Source organism: Cygnus olor, chromosome 5 (genome assembly GCF_009769625.2).
Source record: "Cygnus olor isolate bCygOlo1 chromosome 5, bCygOlo1.pri.v2, whole genome shotgun sequence".
Lineage (NCBI taxonomy): Eukaryota > Metazoa > Chordata > Aves > Anseriformes > Anatidae > Cygnus > Cygnus olor.
Window position 1 is genome coordinate 60,972,738 of NC_049173.1, and position 20,692 is coordinate 60,993,429.

The 20,692-nt window shown below is 35.2% G+C and overlaps 1 protein-coding gene across 1 annotated transcript in view; it reads right to left on the bottom strand.

Moving 5' to 3' along the window:
• Positions 1-291: 291 nt before the first annotated feature.
• OTOG (otogelin) overlaps positions 292-20,692 on the bottom strand; it is a 109,204-nt gene continuing 88,803 nt past the window's right edge. The window contains exons 41-56 of the mRNA XM_040559560.1: positions 20,118-20,338; positions 19,062-19,200; positions 17,275-17,469; positions 16,196-16,408; positions 15,341-15,445; positions 14,870-14,980; positions 13,529-13,630; positions 12,991-13,089; positions 12,294-12,334; positions 11,072-11,147; positions 9,954-10,132; positions 8,736-8,840; positions 8,193-8,312; positions 6,586-6,631; positions 1,821-1,900; positions 292-531 (exon numbers count right to left, since the gene is read on the bottom strand). Coding sequence (XP_040415494.1) covers positions 331-531; positions 1,821-1,900; positions 6,586-6,631; positions 8,193-8,312; positions 8,736-8,840; positions 9,954-10,132; positions 11,072-11,147; positions 12,294-12,334; positions 12,991-13,089; positions 13,529-13,630; positions 14,870-14,980; positions 15,341-15,445; positions 16,196-16,408; positions 17,275-17,469; positions 19,062-19,200; positions 20,118-20,338 — 2,033 coding nt within the window. The 3' untranslated portion in view covers positions 292-330. The remainder of the gene's footprint in view (positions 532-1,820; positions 1,901-6,585; positions 6,632-8,192; positions 8,313-8,735; positions 8,841-9,953; positions 10,133-11,071; positions 11,148-12,293; positions 12,335-12,990; positions 13,090-13,528; positions 13,631-14,869; positions 14,981-15,340; positions 15,446-16,195; positions 16,409-17,274; positions 17,470-19,061; positions 19,201-20,117; positions 20,339-20,692) is intronic.

Below are 20,692 nucleotides of genomic sequence, written 5' to 3' on the forward strand. Positions count from 1 at the left end.
TTCCTGACAAAGACAGAGAACAATGAGATGGTGTGCTTTCTTTTGTGGTGTGTCAAACATAAATCATGCTTTAAGCTGCCACACATCACAAAAAGTTTTAAAACAATCCCTGTGAAATAAACAGGAAGACAAACCACAATAAAAACAATGCAAAGCCATTCTTTAGAAATTTAGAAGAGTCCAAAAATATTTTTGTTCCTTTATCTTTTAACATTAAGCTATTAAAATTCAGTGGGTTGGATGTTTTATTTTTAACAGATAAAGTATTCAAATTATCTTATGCTGGGAACAGCTGGGCTTGCTGTTTTCTTTCCTTGTATTTATTTATTCTTAAGACCACTGGCAAGAACAGTCTGTAGGCTCTTGGATTGTATAGCTGACCCAGGTTGAATTACTGGTGCAATACAATTGCACAGTTCGTCTCTGTAGTCCGAGCTCCCTGCAGCATTTGCAGAATCTTGCGTATGTGTTGATGTTGTAGTTATAAATGCTTGCAGATGGGCACTTTCCATCACAAGAAACAATGTTCACCTGGTAACAAATATGAAGAATAACCGGCAAATTTAAGCAATTATGAAAGAAAGTTAGGAGAGTCTAAAGAAATTAGACACCCAAATCCAATTGCAAAGCAATTAAAAATGTGGGGATATTTATTCTAGCCCCTTACAAAATTCCACTATGTTTGAATAATAAACACTAAAATATGTTGCCTAGATAAGCTTCAGTTGTTATCTTACTGAGCTTAATGATGACTTTCCATTTTCTCTTCAATAACACAGCAGGTTTTCAGTATTAATAGACACACAGAAACAATTTTGGGTTTGAATTTTCAGGTATTCTTAGCAACCTTGACTTGAACATAACACTGAATGTTCCAACAATAACTCTCTAGTATTAATTTCAGTGGTATACCAATGCAGTGCTACTATACTGGCAACAATAATATATTATTGGAAGAAAATAAAGAAAAAATCCTTTGGAAAGCCAAGGATTGTTATTAATAATTATACACAAAAACTAATACAGACTGTAACAGAAACAGGCACAGAAACTGATAATTTTTTCAAGTCAGGTTTTGCATTGTTTGATGCATTTCTTATTGCTGAAGCTAAATTTTCTGGCTGCACAACAATTCACCCTACAAAACGTACTCAGTGTCATTTTGCAGGTTACAGCTGTTTCCCTATACTCTTCTATTACAGCTTTTTCAGGTGCTCTTAGACATCTCACACCAGACATCTGCACTGTTCTTGCTGCTCACACTGTCTTACTGCCCAGCAGGACATTGCTGGTGTCTTCCTAACGTAAATCATTCAGCAGACATACAGATAGTGTCTCATTCTTCTTACACATTTCAACATTATCCTGCTGCTGTCTAAAGACAAATTTCTGGACCCACGATTATTTTCATGTTGGCATTTAAATACTTTCCCTACACAGACGGAAAATTAAACACATCTACCGTAGTTTTAGCTGCAGTATACCGTTGGCAAGTGTCTGTCATATCAAAGTTAATTTGGATATAATAATTGCACTGTAGGGTGAACTAAGAGCTTGGATTTGCACTAAATTAACACGAGCCTAAATGCATTCAAAAGCAGGAGTCGCATCCTCATCTATCTTATTATTTGAAAAGATGATTGCTGAGAATATAGGGAAACATTTAAACAGTTCTATGAAGCACAGAGACTTCCATCTCCGGGAGAAAAAGAGAAATGCAGACAATACCATTGTGGAATTTTTGTTCTCTTTCTTCCTTTTTCTTTTTCTTTTTCTTTTTTTTTTTCTATTAAAATAAATTGTGGTAATTGTTTACTTACTGGTGTGTTACTCCTGCAGTCATTCTTGCGAATAGTCATCCGAACAGTCACCTTTTTACAGAATTTTCCATCTTCCTTGCCTGCAAAATGGGCATTGATTGAAAAATATCAGTTCAAAACTCTAAACATTTCAGAGGCAAGAACATTCCTGAATGTTTTATGGGGTCAAGAGGCAAAGAAGAATACACCCAATACCATCAATAAATACACAAATCGTCTTTGGCAAAGTGACATTTGCTATACGATCCATTTAAGTGAAAACATTCTTTTAAAACATTCTATTTCATGCATTAAAGTATCTGTCTCCTTGTATCTCCAATAACAATTCTAAAAGGTTCATTCTTCATTCAGAAGCTTTTTAAGAGTAAGCCCCCTCTACCTTTCATAAAATTTTGTAAAACTGATCAACCACTTTGGTGAGACAGCTTGTTAAAAATGTGTAAAATGTATTTTCTATTAAATAACTGTAACAAACATTAATAGTAATAACTGAATTCCAGTTGTATAAGTACTTTTTAAAATGAACACAACACCAGGATCTGTAGAAAACTAGACCTGGGGGGGAACGACGACTTTGTATTTCTGTACAGCTTTATTCGATAAGAAAAAGAACACAAATAAACAATATAAAATGTTTTATTTACATTTTCATTACCTTTATGCCCACATTTTTTTCTCAGAAAAGTATGTACAAAGTATATGGATGAAATAAAAACGATAAAAAATAATTCATGAAATAAAGTAAAAGCAGTTAAACTTGATTTAGGGAGAAAATCCTGGGCATTTTGATGAAAAGCAACAAAGGTCAGTCCAAAGTTCAGTTGTTAGAGGTCAGAATGCACAGTTTCTTCTCAAGATGATCCTCTGTATGCTGAAGAAAACACACCACATTGAAGATCTGTAAGAAAACCAAACCATTCGTTCCATTATAACTGCTTCCACAGTTTCACGGATTTTACGCACAATGATGCAGTCCCACATGACTCTCCACTTACAGAACTGCATTTTCTTTTAGCCAAGAAATCCAAAGATGTCTACAAAAGGTGAATAATGTTAGCTCCCAAAAAGGACAACGAAAGACTTACTGTTTTGACCAGTATCTAACACTGAATTGTGACAGAGGTTTATTACATCTTAATGCTCAATATCCACTTCCCTGTTTTAATTGCTGTCGAACTTCCCTAAAAGAAGCTTTTTTTTTTTTTTTTTTTTTTTAAACAACATAAGAGTCTGCTACTGACTCTGGCATAGCAGAAGTTTCTAGAATATGAAAGAAAGGACAGCAATGAATCTGCTTGTAAGCAAATAAAAATCTACAGTTAGAAATAGCTGGCTATTGCTTAACTATTATTGAATTATGTTTGCTTAGGGAAAAAATAAATTGAGAAAAGAAGAAAAGATCGCTTTTGAAAATAAAAATACTCACCATTCTTTCGTGTTTCTCACAGTCTTATTCATGTTCTTTCTTCTTTTACACAACGTGTAGGATGGGGAATTCAGTGCAACTGTGGCTATGACGTCATCTGGGCTACATTGAAAGCACATCACATCTCATAAAGAAATGAATATATGAAGTATTTCCATGTATGTACTTTAATGTCCAGTGGCTTTTAATGAGCTCTACAACATGGTGTGCTTTGCCCTGAACAGCCTTACAAAGCATGCGAGCATCTTATATTGGCCACGTTATAATGAGATTCTTTTTCACGTTCTCCATGGTCAAAAATCCTTGTGGTTTTTGTGTCGACTCACAACACCCCTGTCACTTGAAGTGATGTCAGTATGAAGGAGCAATCTAGACTTCATAGTAGTATTCCTAGAGTCAGGAGTGAAATTTAATGATGGATGCATCACTCAGCAATGTACAACACTACAGTCAACATTATTTCTCTTATAGAAACATGGAGAGGTGTTTTCACAAAATAAATGCCAAAACAACTGCATTCATACAATGTTACAACTGCAAAAGTTATCATGCTTGATTAAAAAGAACAAAGAAAATCTCAAATTTTCATGGAGTAAACACAGGCTTGCTATTTTCAGTATACTGTCCTAACTATAGCAGGGAAGGGAAAGAGCCACTTCTACTGAATATGCCACTGGAAGCAAAACTATACGATACAGCATTTGCAAAAACACTATTTATTAAATAAGCTGCAACAAGCAAAGCTATTAGTCTCTATGTTCTACAGCATTGTAAACATCATGGAATTAGCTTACATTTTTTAAACACAGCAATTTTACACATGCAGCAAGCTAAAGACTACACAGGTGCTTACTACCAACAGTATATTGTTGGCTAACAACAATGCACTGCCCACGCAGTGCAAAATGAAAAATAAAACCAAACCACAAAGTGAGTCATTCTGAACCATGAGCAAGTTGTACTACACTGCAGCTTTTGGCAGAACTGGACAACATAAAGCCTGATGCTCCTATCAGGGAGTACATTGTTGAAAATCAACAATGATGCTGTTTGGGTTGATCCTACTTATTTACAGAAAATGTACCTGTGTTACAGTTAGCATAGGCTGTAGGAGTGACTGGGCTAACAAGGAATGGGAGGAACATTGACACTGAAGAACCTGGTAAGAATATTACATATTGAACAGTGTGTTACAGAGTATTCCCTATCACTATGAAACATTTTGGAGCTATTGGATTTCAACATACTTGAGAAATGAATTCAACCTAAAAAAGTCTATATTACTTGCATTGCATAATGTCAAAATCAGGAAGAATTCAAACATACTGCTTAGGATGCTGCATTAGATTTTGGGCCAATTATTTTAGTCATTCTTTAATTGGTTCAATCACAGATGTTTTCAGAAAATTATTTCTAACATTGATATAACTAAGACAATCTGGTACCCTAAATTCAAGTTGTTCTTTTGGTCTGAAAGAAAGAAATAGTATAATTTTTTTCTCTGAGCAGTGCAGGTAAAAACTCTCTGGATTTTCAAGGAACTCCTGGGGCTTACACAGAGGACTTCATTTTAAAAAATAAAGCAAAAATCACAACTGTTTCCAATGATAAAGTAAAAAAGAAAAGTTCAAAAGAAAATGACATGCTGATAACTGTTCTCATAAAATGTCTCACACAAATTACAATTGACCGATAGCTCTCACGCCAGATTTGTTCTGAGTCAGACTGAACTACATGATTCACTGACCATGCTATCTATAAAGAGCTGTGAAATCAATGACATGAATGTACTTGTAAATGCAAATTGCAGAAGTCATTGGGTATTTTTAAGTGTTTAATTGTATTCTGCGGTGCATGTCCTACGTTAATAATTTTATTTTGTCTTGAATAATTAAGAGTGTGATTATGATCTTTCTCTAAATATAGAAGCAGTATTCTGCCTTGCTGAAGAGGAGCTTAATAGATTTTAAAGCATCTTAATAAAAATTTGTTCAGAAACTGGCTTATATGGCTGTTAAGGCATTGAACAATAATGTCAGATAATCTCAAAAACCAATCTCAAAGAGCCAATGCAGAATTGGCTACAGAACTAGCAACAAGTGTTTATAACACAGGTCCATTAGAGTGAAAAAAATCATGAAGATATTACCATTCCCTCACAGTGACAGGGAGAAGAAGAAAAAAAAAAAAAAAAGAAAAAAAAAAACAGATCTTCCACAGTTTCAAGAACCTTTGTACTAAAATGTGTAGTAAGTAATGCATAAAAAAATAAAAGTTACATCCTGGCTGGCAATTTATATCGCACTGCAGTAACTCTACAAATGATACCGTATCTGATAGTCATGATTGTTCAAGTGCCATCCCACCCATCAGGAAATACCTGCACCTTTCTCCTGCTCTCTTCCCTACATATATCTCCTACTATCAATAGCTTTTAGCTCACTGCTGCACCCACTTATGCAAAGAGAGTGACATTTTTGCACCTTTTTGTCTTAGATAATATGATACTGCCCAGTAAATTCTCCTTTTCAATTGCTTGTAATGTTCTCAACTTCAGGTATTTGAGCATAAATTTTTCAGGTTAGGTGTCTGCCTTAGGCTAAGTTCTTCACTGAATCAGCCAAAATGTTTCAGCTAAGTACCAGGATCTTAAGAAAAAAAATGTACTTAGCTCATGATGTATGTTAAGAATTAGCATATTTAGAACATATTCTGTAGAGAATTATTTTATTTTTTTCCAGAGCACCTTTACTAGCTCTCACAGATGTCAAAACACATCTTGGTAATCAAGTAAAAGTGGATGTTTTCTTTATAAGTTATTTTAAAAGAAGTTTCCTGAAAGCTTTTTAACTATGTTTATAAAGAGAACCCAAGATAATATTACAATTAGTTAAGTATTTATGGCATTCACTTACAAACTGCATAGATCAATCTCCATTTTTATCAAATACAAAGATATGAATGTAACTGAAGCATGTTTTAAGGCACCTTCCAAAACACAGTAGCTTTTACTATATTAAATGCAGTAATTAATATTTTGAGGAGACTTACATGAGAACTACACCATTCTTAAGGTAGCAATGTTAGTGACTTTGACAGCCACAATCTGTATCAGTGTAGTAAAACCGTCAATGTTAAATCACTTTTTTTCTGGTTTAACTCCATTAGCTTCACTAGCATTCACGTAAGTGAGACTGAAAAGAACATGTCCTTTGAGATCAGTGAGGTCAGAATCAAGCTTCCATGCAGTAAAGCATTAAACTTATTTCTAAGGTAAAAACCAATCAGACAGACCTGTTTTGATGAGTGGAAACTTGTGAATTTCATTTAATCACTTACATGTTTTGCAGCATCCTTCCAGGAATGGTACAACATAGCCTCCAACCTGACCAAGATACAAATAAAAAAAGAGGAAAAAACACTTTTTTTTTTTTTTCAAATATCGATTCCTACATATCTGCACTATTAGAAAAATCTTCCAGATAAAGCTCTGCAATTTACGGTTACATCTTTATAACTTTATTCAGGCAAATGCAACACACCAGTGCATTGATGAAGGTTTACATGTAAATGAACTAACTTGCCAGTTTTAAATACAAATCAGTTATTAAGTAGCTGTCACTTAATACCACTATACGTCACTAGCTAACAAAATGCCAAATTTGGAAAGGGAATTACTTAGTTAAGTTTGACACCATGGTGCTTAGAGCAAAACCTTGACTTCTTGCAGAGGCTATATCAGCAATCACAAAAAAAAATGATTCTGAATTCTAAACAGAAGTCTCATCTAAATGAGAGGCCATTCGCTTCTCATTGTGGAGTGTCATGGCTGTCTTCTGTGCTGTAGCATTAAGCACTTGACAGAGTACTGCAGGAAGAATAGCAGTAGTCTTTGTAAAACTCTCTTGGGATTACATTGAAGAAGAGTCCGATTTTTGATGTCCAACTCAGTATCTCAAGCCATGATGATCACTTTGCTTTAACTCTTCACCATGTCTTTCCTATGCAGAACAAAGAATAATTGCCTATTGTGCCTCAAAGGACAGCTATTCAATTTATTATCATTATTATTTTTTTTTTGATACGTATCTACCTTATTGCAACAAAGAAGGAACAAACTTTTACTGAGCTACTGGGTCCCAGCAGTACACATTACTGGATTCTGGGACAGGAACAAACATGAGAAACTTTATGAGAAGACAGCAGAAACTTTTCTTTTTTAATTTGCCTAGAACAGGAATAAAAAGCATTTAAGCCAGCTGTGTGACTGAGACTCTCCGAAGAACCAACACATTTTTATCAGTGAGGAAGAACTACAGCTGCCTAGTTATTTTAGAACTGTTCCCTGCTTGTGTACCGTCGTTCATTAAGGAAAGTATACTCCCACCTGCATGAAAACGTAGAACTAGACAGAAGAATATGAGATATGCTTCTTGCATACATTCGCTGGTACTTTGTCTAACTTCATTTTACAAATTCAAAGCAACAGAACCTTTGCTTTTCCTGCAAAACTAGTCCACAAAGCCTTATGTCTCACTGTTGAAAAGATTTTTCTGACATTTGGACAATCTTTCATTTTCTTCAATGTTTTTGACCATCATGATAAATCAAATTGCCATACACAGAACTCAGTTATAAAGATGTTATTCAACCCAGAAAATCTTCCAAGTTCAGACAGCTGCTTAAGGAACTATCTTGATATTACAAGCCTCCAGGAAAAGAGAAAATATTTTCTGAGAATAAGAAGTGGCCTCTTCATCTGTGTAACTGGGCAGTCTTGGTGGCACACTGTACATGTGTAGGTAGAGCTTTTCATCTTCAAAGATCAGGCACTGCAAGAATTTGTAATTTCTCCTTCTTGAGGTCAGAAAGTATTTGGTCAATGTCAATCTTTTCATGCAATCATAAATCGTAGGTGGAATGTAAACAATGTATTAAGCACTGACCTTCACACATTCTGTTTCGTTAAAGGGTGGGCAGCCAATTGAAGATGCAACTAGAACTGGTTCTATTGCTGTGTTAATGCATTCATATCTGATGCAGTTTGAAATCCATATAGTACCAGGCTGTTAAGAATTGTAAAACAGAATCTTTACACAGCAACTCAGGAAAAACAATACTACAAATATTTGTTATACAATTCCCTTGAATGCAATCTTGTTTGTAATACTTAGAGCAAAACATGATTTAGATGCAGCTTGAAGTTCTGTTTAAGTACAAAGCTTAAAGTCCACTAAATCACATAAAGAGGTTATAAAATAGTCAGGTTTACTATTATTCTCTGGTATGTCAAAATCCTTTAATCCTCGTAGACAGCTATATAATTGGCTCTCCAAAAAACAATGTTGTATAAATGCAAAACAATTCCTAGTATTTGGCCAAATAAAGATCTTACTTGAACAATTTATACAGCAATGTATGTAGAGTTTTACATGATTTTTTCCTTTACTTCTGAATATTTTGACAGAATAAGACATTTACAAATTTACCTTAAAATTGGCAACTGTCCCATTGTTGAAAGTGTGGAGACATGACACGTTCTTACAGCTACCACAGCAAGTTGTTAAATCTTTTGGAGGTTGATAGACTTGGTTCTGCCAAAATCAAATATATTAATCCTTGTATGACACCATTGTGCAACTTGACATTTTATTAGTGTAATGGGAATTTTTTTTTTTTTTTTTTTTGGGGGGGGTATCTGATTTTAGGGACAGTTTTTAAGTAACTTTCAAAAACACGTAACTAGCTTTTTGTGTGCTCTGTATGTTCAGGAACCTTTTATAAAATACCTTTTATCTTGATTGAAGTAAATGGGAAGGAAGCTCCAACTTGGAGAATGAACTGGTCTTTCTATCATTTTCAAATGTTAGCCTGACAGGTTATATCAACAACCACTGAAATTTTGACTTTTTTACACATTAGACAACACATACATAATTTAGAAAGTAAACCATATCATATTCCTATGATTATGTATCATATTTTCTAGAAAGACACCATTTTCTTATTTAATTAATCTGTTTTCTCTTCCCAGTTCTTACTGACCTCTTATTGAGTCTACCATGTCTGGCACTTGTGCCGGTTTACAGTACAATGCAGCTAAAGCTACAGATGCAAAGTGGCAGTATGCTATTGGTCCTTTAAGGATTAGCACTGTACTCTGTATGGGATCCTGCTGAGCACTGGCTCCCTTCAGTAGATGGTTCAAATGCATGAGATGGTACCGCAACTTGCAATCTGATGCACTGTAGGGGAGAACAAATCTGTCCAGCCCTTCAAACCATCTCTCTATCAAGCTAGTGCAAAACCCTCCCTAAACATGATCTCAACTTCAAAAAATTTAGATCAAATAAGGTCCACTTGTCTTTCTAAAGGGAAGCAATAGTAGGGTTATTACTGACTTTACTGTCAGTAATACTGTTCTGTGTAATACAGTAAACTGTTCTGTGCTCCAGTCACCCAAATTCAACCTTGTATTTTCACAGCAAAATGAGTAATTTTTAGGGAGAATAGATCACACAGTGAAATACTTATGAATTTAAGGCTTTACGAAGAGAGGTAGCACATCATTAGAGGGGGGTCTCATAGTTCCTTTTTCTATCTTGTTCCCATGACTATAGTCTACTAAGGAAAAAAAAAAAAAGAAAACAAAATGTAATGAAGACCAGCAATCACAATATATATGTCTAAAATCCTGAATTTCTTACAGCTTTGCACTTGACAGCACAGGCTACTGATGATGTGTTTATTTGGTAGTATTTAGTAGAAGGATCAATCACATTTGTACAAGAAGAAATACGGCAAATGCCATCTGGACTGTGTTCCACAATTTTCTGTCCAGGTAGCAGCACACCTCTCTCATTACTCAGGCAAACTTTGTCTCTCACTACAAGAAAAAAAAATACATAAAAAAATAAACAGCTCACTCAGGACAATTAGCTTGGTATCAAAATATTTTAAAAATATTTCAAACAGTAAAATGGGAATGGAAAAATCTACTCTAACTCTTCAAGAAATATAAGTCAGATTTTCAAATGTAAACTGTTAATAATAATGAACTAATGCTTCATTACAACTGTCAAATTACTTCAAAGATAACCATGGATGATGAAATCTAAGTAAATAAAATTCTATCAGCAGTACCACAAAAATGACAGTGCAGACTTCAGCTGATTTGAATTGTGCCTAAGGATAAGAAGTGTGCCTGAGAATGGCTATTGCTCCCCATCGATTTCTGAGGGAGCAGAGGATAAATAGCTCAGAAGTATATACCTTTGCTGTAGAAATCTATGCAAAGACAATCCCAACTTCATTGGCCAACTGAGTGCCCCCCAGGAATTATTTTTTCCTGAATTTTCTCAGACACTACTGGGTCAAGATGAATTCTGCATGGTGCTCAATGCTACCTCCTTGATCACGTAAAACACGTAAGCATATCTACCAGCTCCTGAGTAGTCTCATAATGGGTTAGTGGGACTATTCCTGGACATCAAGTATGGGTTTTAGTTTCTTGCTGGAGTCTTCCTTCCAACTCATTAAGGCTTAGGCTGTTTAGTCAACACTTACCAACTTCTCCTAAACTCTGTCTTCTATTTCCCTGCACAGACCTCCTGTTGTAGGAAATAACAGAATCCAAGGACAAGCTATAATCAACCAAATATTTAGAGAGCAGTCCTGTTCTCCTGTCTTTTCATATGCTATCTGTGAATTATCAGTCTTATCCTCTTATGTACCACGTTCAAAGCTCAAATGTACAATTTATAGTTAATTACAATTACCTTGCCAAAAAGGGTGTTTCTTTCAATCAAATTGTTTTCAGACTTACCACATTTGTATTTAACACAGTTACAGATATTTTCTGTACTGTTCTGAAACTGTTCATCTACCTGAAGTTTCTGCCCCTATGGGTATAAAACCAGAAAAAAAAAAAAAAGAAAAAAAAAAGATAAGTAAAATGACAGTGCTTGCTCATTTATATTGATCTTTTTTTTTTTTGTAAACACCTTTCCTCCAGGATTCAAATAACAGTATCTCTTGCCCCTAGAAGTCTACTTTGGTTTCTATTTTGATCACCCACAGTGGCATTAAATTTAGTAATGACAACAAAATGGGATTTTTTTTTTACACCTGAAAAATAGCAGCAGTTGTTGGTGTCAGTACAGGAGACACGTAGAACAAAGAAGACTATGGCAGGCCAACAACATGATGCAATGGCTTGCCTTTATACAGAACTCTCCATACAGTGTGGAGTGTATTTTTTCATGGAGTAACTTAATGGATGTAAATAGTATTGCAACAGTATAGATGTACTTTTTAATTTTTCCTTTCACAGTTTACATGCATGCGATTGAAGACTTTCCTCCCATTCCTGATTCCTTGTGCCTAAGTTTCTTCATCTATAAAATGAATTAACAACTGCAGTTGCAAAGCCATTTGAAGTTTACTGACTAAAAAATCCTCAATGAAAACTGAGTACTATTTTCAGTTCCTTCCTAGGGTTTCAAATTAGAATTTTTATTGATTATTCCCACTGCAGTATTATTTTCTGGATAAAACATCCAGTCCTGACCGAGAACCTAATCCAGCAATGCTAATAAGCATTTTTGCAATGCAGAACAAATCACAGTGGAATACAATTTAAAAAGTTTTGCTGAGTCAATGGTCTGGGTGCATAATACAGATTAACATATGCACTATGACAAATAATATTAACTAAACACTAAGCTTTAAAGCATTTAGTTCTGACAATTGAACAAAATTCTGTCCTCGGATTCATGAAAGTAGTTCTACTCTATGAATACTCCGGGCAGCATATAGTCATAAAAAATTAAGAAATATCAATACCATACAGTCATTTTATTCTACAAGACATTAAAACTTAAATGGCTTCATAAAAACTGAAATAATTTCTTGTAAAACAATTAAAAAAAAAAAGAGAATGACATGCCAATCCATATTTTACTGATAAAACTATTAGTAAGATACTAACAAATATTTTTATTAACAAAATAATAAAAGCATAATGACAAATACAAGGGATTCCATACCAGTTTACACTGAGGTTTAGGGATTGTTTCGCATGCACATTCTAAAACAAAATACAATTACAGAAACAATGAATTAGAAAGTTATATACAATTTCTTTAAAACAGAGCATCACAGAGAACAGAAGTTCCACATTTTCAGGTCATCACTGAAGAAGCCTTGCAGGTAGGTATTTGAAATACACCAGCCTGGGAAGTCCAGAATTATATCTGATTTTTAATCCATCCTGAAAACTATTACCAGCTTCTGTGACCACCTTTACATATCAGAACAATTTACAGCATTTTATCATCTGCAGTCCATCTGAACATGTTGAAAAAAATACGATTATTCTAGCCTCTAGCTATTTTGAAGCAATGATAATCATTATAATCAACATAAAGAAATGGAGAATTGTGTTTAAGGCATCACAGAGAGATGTATGATATACTACCACTTTTGTAAACTGTCAAATTCCTGACTTGTGAACATCTCACAATTTTTTTTTAAAGCCATAAATAATTTACTAACTGTGACTTTACAATGTCTGTTCGTAAGATGTTCACCCTGGTAGAGCTGGCTTGTATGCATGGCAGATAACTATTTGCACAACTTAGAGTCTATGTCTTTCTTAATTTTTAAGACTTAACCCCAGGAAGCCATAGCTCTTGTCAGTGTCTTATTTTCTAAGTCAACTAAAATAAAAAAAAGTCATTTTACCACATGTCCGAAATGGGCAGCACTTCTCTGGGCTCCATACCTCCACCAAAGACATGCCTAGCATACACTTGAATTCGGGACAACGATGTATTTCACAAACTAAAATTAAGGGGGAAAAAAATCCAGTAAACAGAAGGTCGTCATATTTTGTTGAGCGGTAATATGAATCAAGAGATACTAAATGGCTTATTTGTACTGAATACTTTTAGAAAACATCTTACTTGAAAAGACAGATGATCAAAATTTAACTGTTAGCCATCAGGTAATAGTAGTGTTGAGTACAGCTATCCTACGCAAATATTTAAAACAGTTTTAAATCTCCAGAATTTGGGGCCTGAAATTTATCTCCATGATACATATATTCAGATAATGCTTTAGGCACGTCAAGATTTAAAAGGAAAGAGTAAACAGATTATAGTTTGCTTATATACACAGTGGAGCTGTCTCTCTAATACACCATTTTTGGCACTGAACATCCACACTACAAAATTTGCTATGTTCTCTGTTACTTAAAATATCAAAATCAAGTCAAACTTACTACACTGGTATGTAGGGCAACATCTCTCTGTGGTGTTGTCATCCACAATAAGAACTTCTCCTTCTTGGCATTTGGGTATTTGATCAGAGCAAGCCCCGCATGCTGGAGAAAACAATTATTTAAAACTAAAACACGGGAAGAAATTTTACTACTGCCAAGGAAACACATACCCATAAGTTTCTCACAGACATATGAAAGAGAGCAGAGGTACTCTGAAGTCATTCCTTCCCTACACAAGAGGCTAATATTCAGTGCAGCTTGCCTTTTATTTGTCCCTTCTATTAAATGGAATGAATGCAATAACTCTTTGTGAATCAGATCATACCAAACAGGATTTTCTCTCAATTTCTTTTGTTATGATTTTTTTTTCCTAGTTTTTCCCTGCTGCCAAGTCACCCTGTTGTTTTCAGGAATGCTTCTTCTGCTAGGACTATAGAATACCTTTGATCCACAATTAAAGGCATTTCCTGTGAGCCCAGCATTGTCCTCCCACTTAAACACATAGCAAAACCACAGTAGGTACATTCTGGTATTTACTCAAAGACTCATCAAATCAAAAAAGAGACAGAAGGATGTTGTGCGGATAGAGAGAAAAACCAAGTGCAGCGTGCTGCTATCACATGCTCAAAGTGACTCCCTGAATACTGTAAATAACAGAAGTGTATTTAAAGTTTTCTTTGAAGGTTCAAACTATTGCACATGGAAATGCTACTCAACATGACAGCCTATGATTCATAGAAATCTACATGCAAAAATGGAGTCCATTCAAAAGAAGCCTACAGGACATATCATTATCACATTATTATCATACAGAAAACAACTCTATGGTAACAAACAGAGCTCCTAAACTGATACCAAAAGTGCAATTTCATTACTGAATTAAGTTGTTCAGGGTCAACCCCAAGGAAACTGAATAAATTTGCATAATACTCTCATATGTTATATTTCCCATCAAATAAGATTGGCCACACCTGATACAATACCAGGATATAGGGAACAAAAGCACATACAATTTCAGTCTTCTTTCAGATAAAACAGTCTTACAGCCAGTCCACACACTGTGCATGGACAGGCTCTCAAAAGCCCTCAGTTGCTTCACCCATGGACTCCACCATCACTCCTCTACATTACCCAAGAACATTACTCAGTTGCACAAAACCACCCTATGTTTTTCGGTGATTGTTGCCATTTCCTATGTCCTGTAAACCTAAATGCCACTTTCAAGCCTTACTATGCTTGGAGAGCTGTAGAAAGTACAAAGAACCTTAGCTGAGAAGTTATTAGCAGGCATCATTGCATATGCAAAAACACTTAAAGACTCAGCAAGCCAGGATTCCATACCACATATATAGGACATGCAGCAGGTACTCTCCACCCGAGCAGCAATTAATGTTTGATCCTCTTGACAGCTTGGCATCTGCTCCATTGGTTCACATTTTGCTGGATCACATTCTGAAACAAGCACAACAGATTATTTCTTTATGTAAAGTACACCATTCCTCTTTAGTTATGCTATATGTGTAAGAAATGACAACGTAGAGCAGAGAAATATTACAAGACCCTTTAGAAATCCTTTTATTTTGTATCACAAAGTGATACACACATCCTTCCTTGCCTGAACATTAAACAAAATATTCGTTTATGTCCGCACTAAGGCGTAGTCCAACCCTGAGCTTTTAGATGAAAGAAATTTTTTTTAAATTGACATATTAACAATGATGTCTATGCTAACTTTCTTTTGCTAAAAAGTTGATCTATTAGTTTACTGTCTTTTACACACTGAACTGTGTTACCTTTTCAAAAGAAACCTACCGCAAACATAGTTGGGACAACAGGATTCTTCACTGTAGTAAGTGACCAGCTTTTCCAAGCCATTACATTCTGGGATTAGGGATTCACAAAGGCTCTGATTGCAAACTATTTCATAAAGGGAAAGAAAAAAAAAAGAAAACTTCTAAACTACTTTATGCATTTATAAGTTGAGTAGTGTAAAGCAGTATTTGCAGAGCAGTATTTGCAGTTTGATACCCCCACTACAAACTAGCAAAAAAAAAACAAGACCAAGATCAGAAGTGTCCAGTATTTGCCACACTCTCTGTGGAGGCAAAATTAAACAAGAGCTTAATTCTTGTGAAATCTCCACTTAAAAAAATATATATATATATTTCTTGTGGAAAATTCATTGGAACAATATCAACCCAGGTGGCCAAAACAGGAAAACTTGCAACTTGTTTTGAAGATGGCCTTTTTAAGCTAAATATGAATTAAGAAAATATAAAATAAAAGCTTTTAACCTTTTTTTTTTGTTAGTGCTGACTTTGTAAAGTCATCTGATATCTTTTTCTAATAATTAGTTATATCATTGATTTGTGTTTGGACGTTAAAATATATCATTAGACTGTACAACTGCGAGGAACACAATACATACCAAATAATCACAGCTTTTTCAGTTCTTAGAACACTTCTCACCTCCCTCTCCCTTTCCCCCAAATCCCACTAGACATTGAGCCAATGGTGCAAAGATTTTACAGTTTTCTGCACAATCTATAAATTCAAATAATTACCATACACTTCAAAAATAGGATGTGTAACAGGAAAATAAACCACAGGGAAAGGTTATTTGCATATTTCAGTGGGTAATATTTGTAAACATTAAAGAATACTTACTACAGATCTTCTGAGGACAACATGTCTGATCACCAGGAACAAGCAAGGCCACTTCTGCAAATCGCTGACAGTCTAAATTATGGATATCTGAACAGTTGTACTCCATTGGAATAATAGTCTCACTGTCAACACATTTTTCCATACAGCATCCACTCAAAGAAGTTTTCCAGATCTCACCAACAGCATGAGGTGTTCCTGAGCTGTCTGTACAAGCTAGATCAGGACAAGAGAAGATAGAAGCGATTCCTTTTTACTTCCAGTTTTCACCACCATTTTCTTCCACAGAGGGTACAGAACTATAAAAGTTCCAGAGTTTTTAAGGCATCACTTATCCATATTACCCCAACAAAAAAGTTAAAGAGGAGACAGTCTGAGACTGAGTTTGTATGGGAATGCAAGACACTCAATACCCTCCTGAGGATCAGGATCTCCACTTTGTTTTGAGTCTCCACTGCAAAGCTAGGCATTTAAGATCCCAGTCTGAACCTTTGTTTTTAAACCTGTGATCTGAAAAGAACTTGCTTTTGTATTTCATACATGACAAAACTTTTATTAATTTACAGTGCTTTACGCAATCTGTTTTTAAAATTGCATCTTTCAGATTTGTGTTGTTAGTGTTAAGTATTGGTCCACAATTTGGTGTCCTCAGGCAGAAATGTAATGAAAAGAATTATCAATGCTGGCAGACAGAAGATAGGACTTATATAATCCAAAACGTGTAATTAACTGTTGCTGCATGACTTTTGAATTCCATTTAGTATCAATAGGTTGGACTCCTTGGCAAAGGGCAAGGTGAAAAGGAGGCCAAGACTAACATACTTCAAATAATGGAACACATAAGCTTAAGTAAAACCTACCATTTTTAAGGGCATCCTCCAGCTGAGAGAAGTTGAGCAAAGTCATATGCCACAAGGACATTTCTTGCTTGCCCACCTGTAAAGTTAATGTTTACTGAATCCCCAGAGGCCTCAACTGAACAACATATGCAAAGCCTATGCAACATCAGACCAGGCCTGGATAATGAAGCATCTGACCACCAGCTTGCAGACAATAAAGAAGAAAATCACATCAAAACATACCACATTTTTCTTCAGGAATACAGACAGCAGTGTGAGCTCGGTGCAGGATGGTCCCTCCAGCACAGACACAGCCTTCTGTCAACACTGAACAGGTGTTTGAGTCCAGAGAAGCAACTTCGTTATTCTGACAACTATCTGGAACCTCACAGGCAGCTATACAAGCCTGGTAGGAGAAGTTTTCAGAGCAGGGGAAGGCTAGAAATGAAATAAATCAGTTATCTGAAGACCTAATCACATGAGGGTGTACTACCTAAGAGAAGACATGGTTGTCTTCTTGTCAACTTGTTGTTTGCCAACTCAGTAGGATCTACCAATCTAAAACACTGTTACACATCTTCTACATGACAAATTCAAACAAAAAGAAATTTCACAAGCACTTCACTTCTTTGTGGTAACGTTTGTATCAGGCTTTGTTTTGCATTTTGGTGGTAGAGATAAAAAACCATGCAAAAGTGTTGACACAAAATAATTCATACTTGAAAAACATTTACAAATACCAGATTTATAATGGTACACAGATTAATAATGCACAGATTAATACACAGATTAATAATGCAGTGTTTTGAAACACATCAAGTACTTTGCAGTGGATAAAGAAAACAGTGATAACTAAAGAGCAAAGTATAGTCTGTTACAAAAAGATATATGTAAAGGCAAATTCAGCCTTGTTTTATTTGGAACAAAAAAGAATGGCATGAATTCATTACTATATTTAATAGATATTCACATTAATCACTCTCTTGGATGAGGTGTGTTATTTTAAAGTCCATGGACACAATTAAACTTAACATTCTTTATACTATTAATGCAAATTCATTGGTATGTAATGAGTGCATGCTGGAATAGATTGATTTAACCTTTGCTGTCAAAAACTTAACATGATGGATCAAAACTGCTTAAATGTGGGTTACATACAAGCTGCATATGTATGGCAGAAAGAGAATGGCTACGAATGCCAACACTGTGGTTCTGTGAACAGCCAGTAGGATCCTTACCATGTAATGGTAATGGAATGATGGTAATGAGATGACGCCCAATTCACAAAGGGACTGTCTGCTCAATAATAAAGAAGGTTCCAGTTTAGACTTAATTAACTTAAAAGCTAATTGGGAGAGGAGGTTGATTCTGTTCAGCTCCACGCTACTAAAAATGGCTATAGTGCCCCACAGGAAATATCTAGTGGAGCCCTGTAAATAGAGGAACTCAGGCTTTTAAAAAACAGTCCACAGCATGTTAATGCGTAGTGACCACAAAATCCAGCTAGGACTTCATTGTTCTTCCCTCCTAGGTGTGTACCACCAGATACACTGTGGTATAAAACCAAGAGAGTATGCATCCCGTCATGATGGATGGAGTAGTTAACTATATTTACAGATATATTTTGTAAGGTCTCTTTTTAAACGTATATTTGCAATTGAAATTCACACAAACTTGAATATATATATTTTTAAATCTGACTAATTTTAAGCTTTAGACTCCATGACTATTGGTTTTATTTGCAGCACATTATGACATGCCCAGGCCCTGCTGACAAGTATAGGTCCCATTTGGCCATACATTTTAATATGCTTAACTTTTCAATCTGTGAAATGGATATAATGAGCCTGATTCCTTTTGCACACTGCTTTCAATTTAAGGTTAAAACCTGCTGAATTTATTATCTCAATAATAATTTCCAAGGTACCTGAAAACCCCAGGAGCAGTGACATTTTCAACTTACACTGTTATTACTAGGCAGGTTTTGTCTCAGCAAACACTAGAGGTACGCATACATGGAGAATACTTACGGCAGTAATCAGAGCTCCTCCATTCTATACAAATATTAAATTTGTTGCACATTGCCACATAGGCAGCTAGTGAGATGCATGGATTTTGAATGTACTTGGTGTCTTGAACCCATATATCACAGAATAGCTGAGGTGGAACCTAAGAAGGAAAAAATCAAAAATATTGTACTTTGTAGAGACCCTGCTATGTAGCAAAAAGATTGACTTTTTAAAATATCAGCTACAAACAACTACAAACAAAGGCAAAAGTTCTTGGTTCACAGGAAAAAGGGACCATCTGACTTTATTGGTCTACAGAGTGTCTACTGGTATTTAAGGGAAGGTTTCCTGAACATGTTTAAAAAAAAAGAGAGAGAGAGAGATGTGAGAGATGTCCTTATACTCTTCAGTTTCATCTATTATAAATGCCAAGGCAAAAGCTAATATAATTTTTCTAACAGAAGACATAATTACTAACTGGACTCCATTCTTTCTTCCTATGTGCTTTTGTTTGGTTTTGACCTCCTCTTCATCAAACCCAACGATATACAAAAGTTGAAATGGTAAATGAACTCACAGGAGCACAAATAAATGTTTTGTTTGCACAGTTTTCTACTTATGCTTACTTTAAGGGGTCCCTCTCCTCACTGTAAGCTGGAATTCCTGCTCTTTACAGCCCTTTACAGCAGGCCTTTACATTATGCATTGTGATCTGGAATTTGTTAAATTACTGAACACTTAAATATGAAATAAGTCCTAAAATTATTTTACTTTGCTGTACATCCTATTGATTCAATTGAATTATCTGGGACTGATTTATAAATTAGATGCTATTACCAAAACTAACAGAGATATATTAGGAATTCTGAAATTGTCAGTTGCTTATTGCAACTCTCCTATCAATTTGCTGCACTCTTCAGTTATTTTTATCTTGCAACCGAAGATACAAAAAAGTATATATCTCATTCCATAAATGTGGTTACATGTAGTTCCACATTAATGAAACTATCAAGTATACAAAATTCTATCACAACAGCATCTCTCCCAAAATGTAAGCTTCCAAAATAGTTAACATACATAAGGGTGACAGCTGCTGAAGGTCTGGTTCAAAACCAGTCTTAAGCACTCTGAGCAGTCCATGACTGAGCAATTAGTTTCCCGGTGCCTGTCTTCTCCAACATACTTTAATGTGTCTGGCACTTGCCAGCTGTCTATAAAAGTAGATGGAGCATCACTTTTGCTTAACACTGTCCTGTTGGGTAGCATCAGGTCATTTTCCAAGCTTCTATCACAAAGACCTATGTATTACCAAAAGAAAAGAGCAGGTTAACACTGGACAGTTCATTGTCAAGTATGTTTGAAGTGGCATATTCAAACAAGTAAATTGCTTTTAAAAAACTTAAAGTAAATTTAAAAAGTACACATTTTTTCTAAAAAATGTACACAACATGACAGTATCACAACCCACAACAAACATGCAAAGTTTTGCAGGATAAAGATATAGGAACTTCACACAAAGTGAAGTAAAGATGTATCTGTGAATTGCACGTACATTAAACAAGAACTATCACATGTAAATGTGCTGTTCAGAGCCCAGCGATGACATGCAAGCTTCACTGCTGAGTTGCACAAGCACTAAAGAAAAAAAATAC